The following is a 13,478-nucleotide window of genomic DNA, read 5'->3' as shown; positions in this document are numbered from 1 at the left end:
AACAAGTACCAGCCTATACTGACTTTACGAATCATATCAGCAAAGGAAAATGAGTGTTGTATACATACGTTAACCCCAGTTTGTGCCTCTCATGTATTACCGTAGAGTCACAGAGCTAAGCATGCAGCTTTCTGAAAAATACCCAGCAATCTTTGAAAAACCAAGAAGGTGGTTCAACAACATTTAGAATTGTCATAAAGACCCTGAATGAAAATAACAATCTATCCACTGCACGATAAAAGAAGGTTTCCTTATTCAGGTAGAGGGAAATAACATATCTCCTTGCTCGTTTTGTACATGATATACAACATAAATGCATAATATGGTATGAAAATATAAAATAACTGAAAGGAATATCAATATAGACAAGTATGGCTGACAATAAATAATTTAAATTTGTAAATTTACATTGAGAAGGGAAATATGACATTTCCAGCTATAGTCTTTGTTTTGATTAATAAATACAGTCTTTGGAAACAGGTATCATGCAGCAAGCAGAATGTTTCTTCAGCCAGATTGCATTGTTTGTCCTGGAGAGAAAACAGGTGCTTAGCTCAGTGACTCAATGTAATGGTACAGCATGAGAGGCAAAAACTGGGGCTAAATGTATCTTTACGTTGAGAAGTTTCAAGCATGTGCACCGAGGACAACGTGAACATCTTAACTTTTAAAAATATTAATATGAACAGGGAATACAACAGCCTCGCAGAAGGTACCTGCCAAAACTTTTAGAGTGCTTCTCCTTCTAAAAAAAACAAAGTGGTCCTTTCATTTTCTTCCTTCAACTTGTTACCGCATGCCATGAAAGCATCCCAGGCTCTCAGCGGTCAAGGGTCAAGTCCACGAGAATGACACCAAGTAAAAGCAAAGACAGTTTTTGAGAAAACAAGCAAACAACCAAAAAGTGGAAGTACAAAGGAGGAGCTTTTTGTTTTCTCATGTATAAACCACACTTGGCTCAGTTTTCAGTGTCATTAGTCCGTATGTCCAAAGACCAAATAGTACCATATTTGGGAACGAGACTCACCTCAAACCTCATCTTCCTTTTTCTTGCCCTCGTATTAAAGTCAGGTTCCTCCTCATTAAGCGGCTCCCATCCCAGTCCCTCTCCCCCTCCTCCACCGTCCTCCCCCCAGCCTCTCCCCCTACCAGCCTCTCTCCTGTCCTGGACGAGTCTTGTCTTGAAAGAGAGCCACCTGGCGCTACCATCAGGCCCTGGTTCTGTTGGCCTGGTTGGGCTGCCAGAGCCCGTGGGAACTGTTTAGCATCCAGCACGTCTTTGTACTGGATCTCAGGTCTGATCATCCTCAGACAGGCCGTCCTGGTGGCGTTGTCCAGCCCCAGCTGGAGCTCGTAGCCGAGAATTTTCACCAATCCACTCTGGTACGGGCGGATGTTTTTGTCTCGGATCCGGTGCGACTCTACAGGCTTTCCGCCATCCCTGAGACAAACCCGAGCCAGATCTTCCCGCCGCATCCTGAGAAGAGCTACTTCCTGCTCCATCTGGGCGTGACCGAACCTATTGATTTCCCCCCAGAAGGTCCGGTTGAAGGATTTATATAAGTGCCAGTCCAGGGCGTTCCATTGCCGCAGCTTCTCCCGCTGTTCCTCCGTAACATTGGTCAGCGTCTTGGCTTGGGAACGTACCACTCTACCGCCAACGCCGGCCGCCGCCGCCGCTTTGCCCACCCAGCTCCCGCTCATTCCCCCGATGACACTGGGCTTCTGCTGCCGAGCATTGAGGCTGAATGAGACGACAGCGTCAAGGGGCCAGCAGAGGGCGTGTCTCAGCAGGATCATGGACTGGTCAAAGTACTCAGACACCAGAATCAGCTTGAAGGTGCGGCGGATCATGGCCTCGGCGCGCTGAGCCAGTGCCACAGAGAAATTAGCATTGTGGTCCATGCCAAAGTCAAACCACAACAGGTTCCGGGCGTAGTGGTTGTTGCGGAGGCGGGGGTCGTAGTATTTCTTAGGGTCGTCAGCAAAGTCGCCCAAGCTTTTGGCTTTCCGAAAGGCAGGCGCGACCTCTTTATAATAGGCAAAGGAGGACTCAGCCAGAGCGACTGGGTCCCTGATGATAGAGAAATAGAACGTGTCTGCAGGCATCACCTTCTCCGTCTAAGAAACAGAAAAGGAGAACTTGAGTTACTTGGAGTGTTTTTAATGTGATGCAATTCAACTACAACAGTTGTATAATTTATTTGGTTCTTATGAGATTTGTTTTTTTCTGGAAAATGATCACCAGTAACCACTGTTACTTCCACCAAGGAGATAAAGTTTTCGACTTGGTTTGTCTGTCTGTCTGTCTGTCAGCAATATTACGGAAAACTAGCCCGATTTTCACGACACTTGGTGGAAGGGTGTGGTATGGGCCAAGGAAGAACCCATTACATTTCGGAGCAGCTTCAAATCATGGGGCGGATACACAAATTATTTTTCACTTTTGGCTCGGTTTTGTCTGTTTGTTTGTCAGCAGGATTACAGATGAAATACAGGCAGATTAACATGAAATTAAACTTTGGTGCGGAATCCAAATGACGGGGCAGATACACAAATAATTTTTCACTTTCGTTAACATTCCGAGATAGGGCATGTGTTGCATTCAAGTGGTGTCGGACTATATGGAAAAATGAGTTCCCGACTGGGAAAATTCAGGTAATGCTTCCTCATGCTTCCTCACACCACAGCCACCAACTGAAGGTCCATCTCAGGGCCGCCGCTGCAAAATGTAAACAACGGAAACACAGAATGTGTTAGCAGACCCCATTTCTAAGCTAACTTTAGCTAATGTTGCAGACTGTTGGTGCTGTAGGGGAGCTGAAGAGAGGTTATGGACCTCCTCCCAACATTTTTGCGGACTTTGATTAGAAACTTATTTGAGGTACGACAAAGACAAATGTAATCCAGGACAAAATGTATTTCCCACAAAACGTAATTGAGAATGCAGTTTAGTTGTAGGTGAATGTAATTTTAAGGAGACAGGGCTGCTTTATATTACAATGTATAGGGCTGGATACGGAATTCAATACTTTTTAGGCAATGAATTGCCTCTGAAGTATCAGGTATAGAAAAATGCCTCGTCATTCAATACCCAATTCCAATACCTAAGGAGTAAATCTCATTAGAGTCAGTGAGCCAATAGGCATGCAGCATGCTTCTACCAAGATACATTTTGAACGATACCCAGCCCTAACAATGTATCCTCATCACTGCAGAACATCCCCTCATCAACATCCGTGAAGTCACGCCACTTTCCTCCTCTCCTCCATTGAATAACTCACCTCAGCCTTATTAAATCTCATGTGATTGCCCATGATGTGGAATTCCACGGCTCTGGGACCTCTGTAACCTTTGACCCTGTGAGCGTTGAATGGTAGTGGGTAGCCCAGCTGGTAGCCCAGTGGCAGGGCGAAGCGCAGGCCACGCTCTTCCCCGAAGCGGTAGAGCATGTTGAGGACGGTGCTGCTGGCCGTCTTATGGGTCTTGAGGAACATGATGTGGGTGTGGGGCTGACAGGAGCCCAGAGAGGGCCCCTGGGCATCGGGGGAGGAGAAGATGGAGCGACCGGCTGACTGGACACTGCTGAACGACAGAGAAGAGGTAGGGATCTATTAACTTTAGATCCGATTTCAAATATGTGTAGAAAATCCTACAAACACAGCAAATGATCAAATGACTCCATGTAATGTTAAAGGTGTCGCTTGTAGTGATGAGCCTACAGAGAATTATCAACATCTCTGTAGTTCCCCTCAGCTCTACAGGGCATTTAGGTTCTTTTTGCTTCAGTTTTCTGGTAAAATCTCATTAACTAGGTTTCTAGCAGCAGCAGGCAGCTTTTTTTAGTGGAAAAAGCTCAGATAAACCCACTGTATACTACCTGCCCAGCACCTAACAGCAGACAGACACAGTTAGAAACTAGTTGGTGAACATAGGGGAGCATTTAGCAACTAAAGAGACATAGTTTTCTCAGAAGTTGGTGGAGACCAAAACCAGAGCTAAAACGAGAGTGAATATTGGACTAACTTACATCAGATGGACACAAACATGACTCCAAATAAAAGGTTATGTTGCTCTGCGTCTGCTGGATATGTACTGTACATAGGCAACTGTTTGCTAACATGTTCAACATGACTTAATAAGGTGATATGTCAATGTTGTTTGCTTTGCAGCCCCAAGTGGCCAGCTTCAATCAATGCAATCAATGCAGCTTTGATTTGAACTACTTCTTTTCAATAATGTTCACATTTTTCTGCATTTTTTGCACTGAAATTTTAAACTAATGATTAAAACAATCTGATTGTAGAAGTAAATGCTAACCAACAACTCAAGACAACAATTTTTGTTCATCGACTTTGTCCTTATTAACTCAAAGACACTTAGACTGCTGAGCTGTGTCGTCATTCTTGTGAGCTATAAAACGCTTTTTGGGATGTATGAGTAGAAGGTTGCAGGTAGGTGCAAGGTAGAGCTCAATTCTAAAATGGCATGTTCTTTAACTTTTTAATAGTTAAATCTAAGGAATCCTTATTTTAAGTATCAGTATTGGCGTCACACTCAAAAATCCAGCAGGCTTTAATGCGTAGGTCAGTTAGAAGGCAGCATACTTGCAGCATAAAGCCAGTTGTTATGCTCTGACCACACCATAGAAATGATCTCAACAGGCAGAGGGACTGCAACCTGAACCTCCCTCAGGGCCCTTGGACCCAGATGTTTAGAGGTTAGAGTGAAGGAGTTAAATAGTTAGCTTTGAAGAGGGCCTCTGCTCCACAAGACAAGAGAGGTTGAAGTCAAGTCAAAGACTACTTGAGGGTTAATAACTGTCTTCAGTATTATGTTCTTCTTGTGTGCAGTAAGTCAGTATTATTATCAAAATCATTTACTGTATCTGTTCAAACTGTCCTTTGAGAAAAAAAAAATTACCGTTAAAATAAACTCCCAAACCCCTTAAAAGTATCAGTACATGTTATCTTACTGTAAAGCGTGGACAACATACTGTCTTAAAATGAGAACAATCCTGATTTCAATCAGGCTGCAGAGACCTGCCACTGCATTCTTCAAAAAACATTCTTAGTACACTGTTGAGCAAGTTAGCCATTAATAGCAAATGCTCACAAACTTCAACAGAACTTAATATGGAATAGACGGATTGTCCATTAACAGTCATAACACTAAGCAGTCTTCTCTTTATCTCTGACTGTAGTGCAATTTTCAATGACGATACAAATAACAAACACAAAATTTACAACACAGCTTGTTTCAATATGACAGATACATATTTCACATTTCATGCTGCTAAGAGCTCATTTACAGTTTGTTACTAAAAGATGAAGTAGCCTTTTTATCTTCCTCTCAGCCAACACAGGCTGCTAACACATCTCGGCTCAATCAACCACAATCAAACAACATAAAACCCCATCCAGGCTAGGGTTGGGTGCCGTTCACATTTTTTTCAGTACCGAAATTTTACCTATACCGGTACCTTTTTTCGGTACTTTCCCTCTGCAATAACAACAAAATAATTTCAGTTGTAAAAATAATTCCAAACTTATTTATCCTATTTACTTAGAACATCTTGTTATTTATTTAGAACATTTTACATTCCAAACAAAATAAAACCACACCCTCTCCCACCCTCCCCCAAATCAAATCATTAAACATTTCTTTCATTGCCTTTTATTCTTTGAATTGCCTTGTCGCTTAAATGTGCTATGGAAAAGAAGTTGCCTTTCCTTACAATCTCCAGCCTGTCAGTCAGTCAAAAGAGCATAGAGAACAGCCCCTGACACACCAACCCGACGGCCGACCGCAGTCGGACTGATCAGTCGGCTCCCCGAGGTCCAAAAAGTGCCTCAGAACACACCGAAGAGACGCCGACTTGAGCGTGTAATAAGTCTCCATAACAGCAGGCGGCACTAATTTGTATTGTCGCCCAAAAAATTTAAACCGGCAGCTGATTGGACGAACACGTCACGTGGGTCTGGCTGCTCCAGGATTTTTCAACTGGGCATCATGGCGGCTCGTTCAGAATACAATCTCATATTTTACGAAGATAGTTCACCGAAACGTGTTTCTGAAAACATTTTAAGAGAGAAATAGGCTGTGCAGTTGCTGAATCTGAACCTTAACATGATCGTAGAAGGTGCAATATGTAGCGGAAAAAAATTGCAAATTGAATCATAATAGTAATATCTGGCATGAAAATTGCAATTTGATTTTTTTCCCCCAAAATTGTTGAGCCCTATTAGTTGCACTAAAAAAAAAAATAGTAGTATATTATGGTTAGGAAGAGACACACTTAACTAATATCATGTACATAATCCAACTGTAAAGCCAATATATTGCTCCAAGCCGAGTCTCAGTTCCTCAGTGTGGTTCTTGTGGTTGCCACTGTCACATGGTGAGCAGACAGCTGAACAAGCTGAAAAACAGTCATCTCGTGCTGCTGTGGTAATCAGCTGTGCACGAACACAGGAGCAGCAGTCATATTTAAAAGGCGTGATAGCAACAGTTTATGCCTCAATTTCATGATAAAGCACACACTTCTTTCAATGGTAAGAACTCACTGAAAGCAATTGAATCATGATCATACACTGTAAAAAATAATGACCCTACCTCGCACTTGATTTATCAGTAAACATTATCCTAATGAGTTTATGGCCTCGATTGCTTTCAAGTCTTTTCAAGTCAATACAGCATGGTGTTCATTTTATAAATTATGGTTCCATTCATTTTAAAATAAGATAACATGGGATGTTTTAGGGCCGTGACGACACGCCGACCTGTCAAGCCGGACAGAGGCTTAGCAATGCTAACCATGGCACTGTGTACATTTAAATAGCCATGAACTTTTTTTGAGGTGTTGTCCTTGTTTTCGTCTTAAACTTTTGCTAGCACCTTGTAGAGCGCGACCGATTAAGGATTTTTAAGGCCGATATCGATACAATTATTTGGTGATTTAAAAATCCGATATTCCGATATATATTTAAAAAAAAAAATAATCCAGAAATGAGTTACAAAACATAAACAGATTTCCCTAACATTAGTTATTTGTAGTTATTTATGAGTCCTCACTAAAATAATATGATAATGCACTTTAAAAAATAAACTTTTTGTTTGTTTTGTTTTATTGTCACAACAGACAGAGGAACATCAAAATGTATTAAAGTTCTCATAAATAAAATTTATAAAAATACAAACTTAAGATATGAAACTTAAAGTCCTTTGAACAAAAACAATAACAACAACAAAAAATCAAAGAGTGTTGCCAACAGGGACGTTGTAGAGCGCCCTCTGGTAAACAAACTATGCAACACTTGGAACATGGTTGAAGGGGGTTTCGTCAGTTTTTATTTTATTTTTTAAATATTCATTTATCAGCCATTATAAATGCCAACCAAGCAAGCAAGCAAGCTAGTCTATATCCACGACGTTTTCTTTGTGTTGGCGTTCTAACCTCCGGTGGATTTCTGAGGACTATGGTTAACTGCTCCTCAGATCTCTGCAGGGTAAATCCAGACAGCTAGCTAGACTATCTGTCCAATCTGAGTTTTCTGCTGCAAGACTAAAACAACCTTTGAACGTACACGTTCCAACAAAACAAGTTCCTTCCCGAGGCTATTTTGCAGAGGCACTCTCATTGCGTCCGGTGCCTAGCGCTGTGGAGGAAGGTCTGGCAAAGCAAGACTAAGCTAGCGCTAGCGTAAGCTGGAACTTTGTGTTTACCCGCAGGTAAACTCCGCTGAATGACTTGCTTCAGAAGGGTTGAAAATTGGCAACTTTCTCTCTTTAGGGTTTAGCCTAGCGCAGCGCCATTGCAACCATAGAAGGCACAGTCTATGATCATGATGTGATGTCCCCAACTGGGCTGGGTCAATCTGCTGTCTGTGTCCATAGAATATTAATTTAAAGTGCTGGTGTGTCCATGTTGTAAGGCTAACAACTGCAATGCAAAAGATACAGTATAACTGAAACGGCAGCTAAAGCTAAAATAAAAAAATTAAAATATGAGTACATGATATAAGATACCTCTTGTTGAAGATGACCCCCAACAGCTGGCCAGCAAACCCAATGGCAACGAAGAGCAGCAGCGCCTTCCACATCCAGACTGGACCCAACCGACCACAAACCAGCCACCGCAACATCCTGGGAGGAGGGGGGAGAGGGGAGGATGGATGGATGGGTGGGAGGATGGATGGATGGATGGGGGGAGGATGGTTGGAGATTCAGAGAGCAAAGACAGCGATGACAGAGAGGAGATGCAAAGATAGAAGGAAAGAAAATGATAGAATGGAATGAGAGAAGCAATGGAGTGGAATAAGAGATTGAGGGTCAGAGGGACAAAGGGATGGATGGGTGAGGAAGGAGAGATGATGGTACAGTATGAGGGGGGAGGAGTGGGACCAAGGGTGATGATGTCATATAAAAAGAGAGACGGGATGAAGAGATGGGCAGAGAGCGTTGGAGAGAGAGAAGGGTGGAGGAGATAGGGGAGGGGTGGAGAAGCAAAAAGGAGGGATAGAGGGAGGGAGAGATTCGGATGAGTCATAAAGTAAACATGACTAAGGCATCATCATCATCATCATCGTCATCATCACAGGGAGGAAAGCAGCCTGAAGCGTCCAGAGACTACAGGACCTGCTGCAATCTCTAGATCCTAAAGATATTGTTCAGAACTGAGTGAGTCTCATCAATATGTCTGCTGATAGTTATGATAATTGGTTCCTTGCCATATATATATATATATATATATATATATATAAATAAGAGATAAAACAAACTTTTACCGTGTCATTCTAAATACGTGCTATTCCTTTGATACCTCCGAATTTGAGCTACTTCAGTGCACCGCAGCATAGTGGCAAAGGGAGAAAATAACTGTCCAATCAGAGCTGAGCATCTAAATGACACGCTCAACGCAAACATGCCTGCTGGCGTCAGGCTGGAGAGAGACGGGAAAAGAGCCTGCCTGTGTGAGAACGGGGGGGGGTTAGATCATTATGGCAACAGGACTTTATGGTAATATTGAATTTGAACGTTATTGATCCGTCTGTCCTTTTTGGTCTGCAGTTTGCACCAGCACATGAAACCACGGCTGTGATGTCAAAGCCCAGAGACAGGGAGAGAGTTTGCACAAGGGTATTTATTTATCTTTTAATTCCTGCTACTGTACCACTGAACAACTGCATTTCTGCGCCCAGTGGTGCAGAACTGGGCTTGGGAGTGGGAGATCACAATTTGCATACCACCATGTAAATTTACACTCCAAGCAAATGCGGTCATTACGAGTGCTCTGTTCTTTGTTGTTGCTGCCCTGTTACACAATAAGAACAGTCACACACACACACACACACACACACACACGTAGCTGAAATGACAAAACAAAACGCATCTCATTCAACCACCTTTTTCACTGTTCAATAGACAACCACACTAACCTATTACTACTAATAAAAAATATTTGTCAATTAAGCTTATTTATGACAGTTTGAAGCTTCACATTCTGTTAATAGGGGTGCGACGGATCACAAAACTCACGGTTCGGAAATGCCTGTTCCTTGGGAGTGTTTAAAATCCAAACCACGATCTTTTCCCTAAACCTAACTAGTCGTTTTGGTGCCGAAACTTTACTATCGTCGCCGCATAACGCTCATTTTTTGTCGCCTAAACTTAACCGTAATGTCGTTAATGTAGTGTTGATCCGTACTGACCACGGATCAACCATGGTCCGTTACACCACTATCTGCGCTCAGGGAAGCACATTATTGCCTCCCTGAGCGCTGAACCTGAACTAAAGGAAGTCAGCGTTTTCCCTACTGTTATAAGGCGTAGGCGCAGCACCCAGGCACCGCCTAAGCTGAATGGATTTGTAATCAATGTGAGCATCAAAACTAACTAAAGGACTTTTCTCAGATGATTGTAGTCGGTCCCCAGTGGGCTTCTTCAGCAAGTTTCGTCTTTAAGCTTTTTGAGTGTTACTTATTCATCATGTGCTCTAGCTTTTCCAACGTTTTAGACCCAGATATATGAAATAATAACGGTCCAAAATGATGTGAAATTGCACTTTTCTTTTATTGAAAAAACTTAAAGGGATATTTCACTGTTGTTGTAAATTGGGTTACTTATGTAGTAGAAATGTAAAAAAAGTATAGAAATTGGTGCCTTCTAGGCCGAGATAAGCCAGAAAATGTAGTTTTGGCTCATATGGATGAAAGACACCAAATCCCAGAATGCACTTGCTTCGCTGCTTTAGACTCCACTCCCAACCACGCCTACCGTTACAGACAGTGAGGCGGCATTCAACTCAAATGTGTTTTATTGTCATTTCAACCATATACACGAAACAACGTTTCACCGTGGCTCTAGTGGTGTTACACATTTAAAATGTATAAAGACGACATTATATAAAGACGACATACGAAACAGGCTACATTTAGCTAGCGCACACACATATGCTCCGTCAAGTTCAGCTAACACATACTAGCATTAGCGCTTGGTAGACTGTAAACACGATTATAAACGCAGTCGTAAATTTGCGTGGAATGTAGAATGATCAGCATTTAATAGTCACAAACTCCACCAGCAGTTAGCATTTAGTTGGATCCAAGCAGCTAATTTCTGCACAAGTCTGTGTTAACACAGCCCATCTCCACCAAGCCCGCAGGAAGAGCGCCATGTCTAAAAGCCACCATGGGCTTAGGGGATAACGGTGGTACTGCACCCCATGGCCCAGAAAGACTTTTCACATAGACTTTGCATGGCGAAAGAAACGTCTATATTTCAGCAGATGATTTGTTTCGGGGTACATCAACTTACCAGCCCGAACAAGTAAAGGGTCCTTGTTTAAAACATCACGTTTTTAACATTCACTAGAAACGAATCCAGAATTATTAAATTGGGCATGATGAACACGAGAGAGAAGCTCATGAACACGCATGTTGTTACCGGTTGCTACGACAACACAAACAAATTGTTGCTGATGATCTCCACTCTTACCCGGCGACAGAGAAACAGGCTGGATAGTCCGGTACCACAACAACAAAAACACAGCAGTCTCTGTTGGGGCGTTGGGAGTTTCGTTGAAGTTGGATGTAGTCCAGTTTGTTGTCTAATGAGCGGACAACAAACACGAGTTTGCCACCAGCAAACCTGTTCAACGTTCCCCTCTGATGATGTCCCTTTACCGGCCAGAGGTATCGAGCAACACCGCTGGTCTCCACAGCTGGCGGGCGAAGCTGTGTCAAGTATTCCGTCTGTAATAAAGTGTCCTGCATATTCTGCGATCTGTACCAATGTATCCCGTTGGTACACATGTGCAGTAGTTTGAATGCACATAATTGTTGTTCTAAAATTTCCTTCGGGATGAATAAATCTAAAGTTGTGATGCTGAGAAGCCGCTAAGCTACGCGAGGATTCAAGATGGCTGACACTCGTTTTGTTTCGTAGGTAGGAAGTAGGTCCTACTACTAGCTGTAGTCCATAGCCTCTGGGCAAAAAAGCCTCGTATGATGCAAAATGACGATTTTTGCGTCATAATAGGCTTTTTTCCAGACCCACATTACAGAGATCTCTCGTCTCAGGGGGACATGAGGGAGGGAAGCACGGTCATTCAAAAATACTACCGGGTTTCTACTGATACAAAGCTTAATGCTAAATCGGTGAAGTATCCCTTTAATATTTTCTTGAGGGAGGACCCCCACCCCAAAAAGCGCTGTTTTGCTCGCACATTGAATTACAAGTATAATAATTAATATTAATTAATAATAATTAATAGTCTCACTTTGCCAGACCTTCCTCCATAGCGCTGCAAAGGAGGGTCTGGTTAGTCCACACAGCATTGCGGGATGGGAGAAAAACGTGCTCTGGTTTATTGGCATTTCATTAAACCAATCCCAATCGTCTTGGGTGGGGCTTAGCGCCGAGCGGAGCCACGGTGCCTCTGCAAAACAGCCTTGGCCCCTGTCTCTCCCCTCCCCTCCATGAAGTACAGCTGAGCTGACGGTGCGTACTGCACAGCGAACTCAGAACAACGAACAGCAAAGTATGTGACAAATTCTAAAAAGTTACAGACTATTGGTTTCTTAATAGGCATACATAAATCACAATCATACTAGGCTAAATATAGGCTACCATCTGGACTTGCACAGCGGCAGGAAAAAGAAGCAGAGTTAGACACCGTGTCTGATGAATTCGGTACTTTCGGAGCCAGCAGTAGACACTGGTACAAACATGACAATATTAAATGCAATTATTGCAATGCAATAATTTTAAATGAATAGAGGATTGCATTGCCACTTTGCATGAATAGTTGTTAGCTGCAAAACATATTCAAATTGACTGACAATTGATTGTTTGCAATTTTAATAGAGACGCCAAATAACTTCTATACAGAACAGAAACCAACGGGACAGTTTTCACTGGGGCCTGGTGGTACTCAGTCAAAGTGCTGCTCACAGTAACCACATAATATAAAATATATGTTATAAACATATGGAACGCAGAGGTAAACAGTCCCAGCAGAAGATGGGTGATACAGAGTGGAGGAATCAGTGGTGGCCACCACCCCACTGTCTCCACCACAACACAAAGAAGCCTTTAGTATAGCCTACATCACAGACCCCCCCCATGGATGGACTGAAAAAAATTGTCAAGAGAAAGGCCTTTGAAGCTGCCCCTCCAGCCCTCCACCCACACCTTTTTCCTCTTTCCCTGCAGGAGCACCGCCCAGCGCCGCAGCCGCCTTTTATTCCCCACAATCACTGACTGCATCCCACAGTCGCTGTGCTTCACCGACTCCTTCTCTGGCCGGTTCTCCCACTCCACCCGGCTCCTGCTAAGCTATAGCTAACGTTACCTGGCTCTCCGTCTGAAAAGCATAGCTGAGTCCCCGGGCCGGTATCGGTGACGGTGTTATTGTGCAGCTGCAGAGAGCTCGGGGCATCTCGAAGGCTTCAGCTGCAGCCGGTCCGTCCGCCGCCGGTCCAGATCAGGCCATGGAGCCGGAGCCGCAGCGGCCCGACACGGAGCCCGGTTCGGTCTGTAGTATGCTGAACGCTGCTTTAGTCCTTTCGAGGCTCTAACCGAATTCCTTCTGTCTGGGCACAGACCGCTCTAACGTTATTCTACCGACTGCCGACACACACACTGGGACAGAGCGCATAAAGGGAGTCTGTGTGTGCGTGCGTGTAGTACTTCCGGTTACAAAATAAAAGCGTTTTAACGTAGGCCTACATGCAGCACAACACAACAATCCACAAGAACCTAGGGCTGCTTGATTATGGAAAAAAATCACAATCCCGATTCTCTTGGTCAATATTGAAATCACGATTATTTAACACCATTACCCATTGACTTTTGAAAAGGCTGTGCAATAACAAATAACTGTGAAAAAGTTAAACAAAGTAACAGTGAAAACACCTTGAATTGTGAAATTTCCCATCATACTTTTCGTGTATTAATTTGTTGTTTTTTTAAATTCA

General features: G+C 43.1%; 1 protein-coding gene across 1 annotated transcript; it reads right to left on the bottom strand.

Moving 5' to 3' along the window:
• Positions 1–224: 224 nt before the first annotated feature.
• On the bottom strand, positions 225–13,130 carry gal3st4 (galactose-3-O-sulfotransferase 4). The gene is made up of 4 exons (XM_078276556.1): positions 12,854–13,130; positions 8,029–8,145; positions 3,285–3,585; positions 225–2,121 (listed from the first exon to the last, which is right to left on the bottom strand). The coding sequence occupies exons 1-4, from the start codon at positions 12,874–12,876 to the stop codon at positions 1,036–1,038; spliced, it is 1,527 nt and encodes a 508-aa protein (XP_078132682.1). The 5' UTR covers positions 12,877–13,130; the 3' UTR covers positions 225–1,035.
• Between the last annotated feature and the right edge of the window lie 348 nt (positions 13,131–13,478).

The sequence above is a fragment of the Sander vitreus genome, chromosome 19 (genome assembly GCF_031162955.1).
Source record: "Sander vitreus isolate 19-12246 chromosome 19, sanVit1, whole genome shotgun sequence".
Lineage (NCBI taxonomy): Eukaryota > Metazoa > Chordata > Actinopteri > Perciformes > Percidae > Sander > Sander vitreus.
This window is presented reverse-complemented; position numbering and strand designations above follow the sequence as displayed.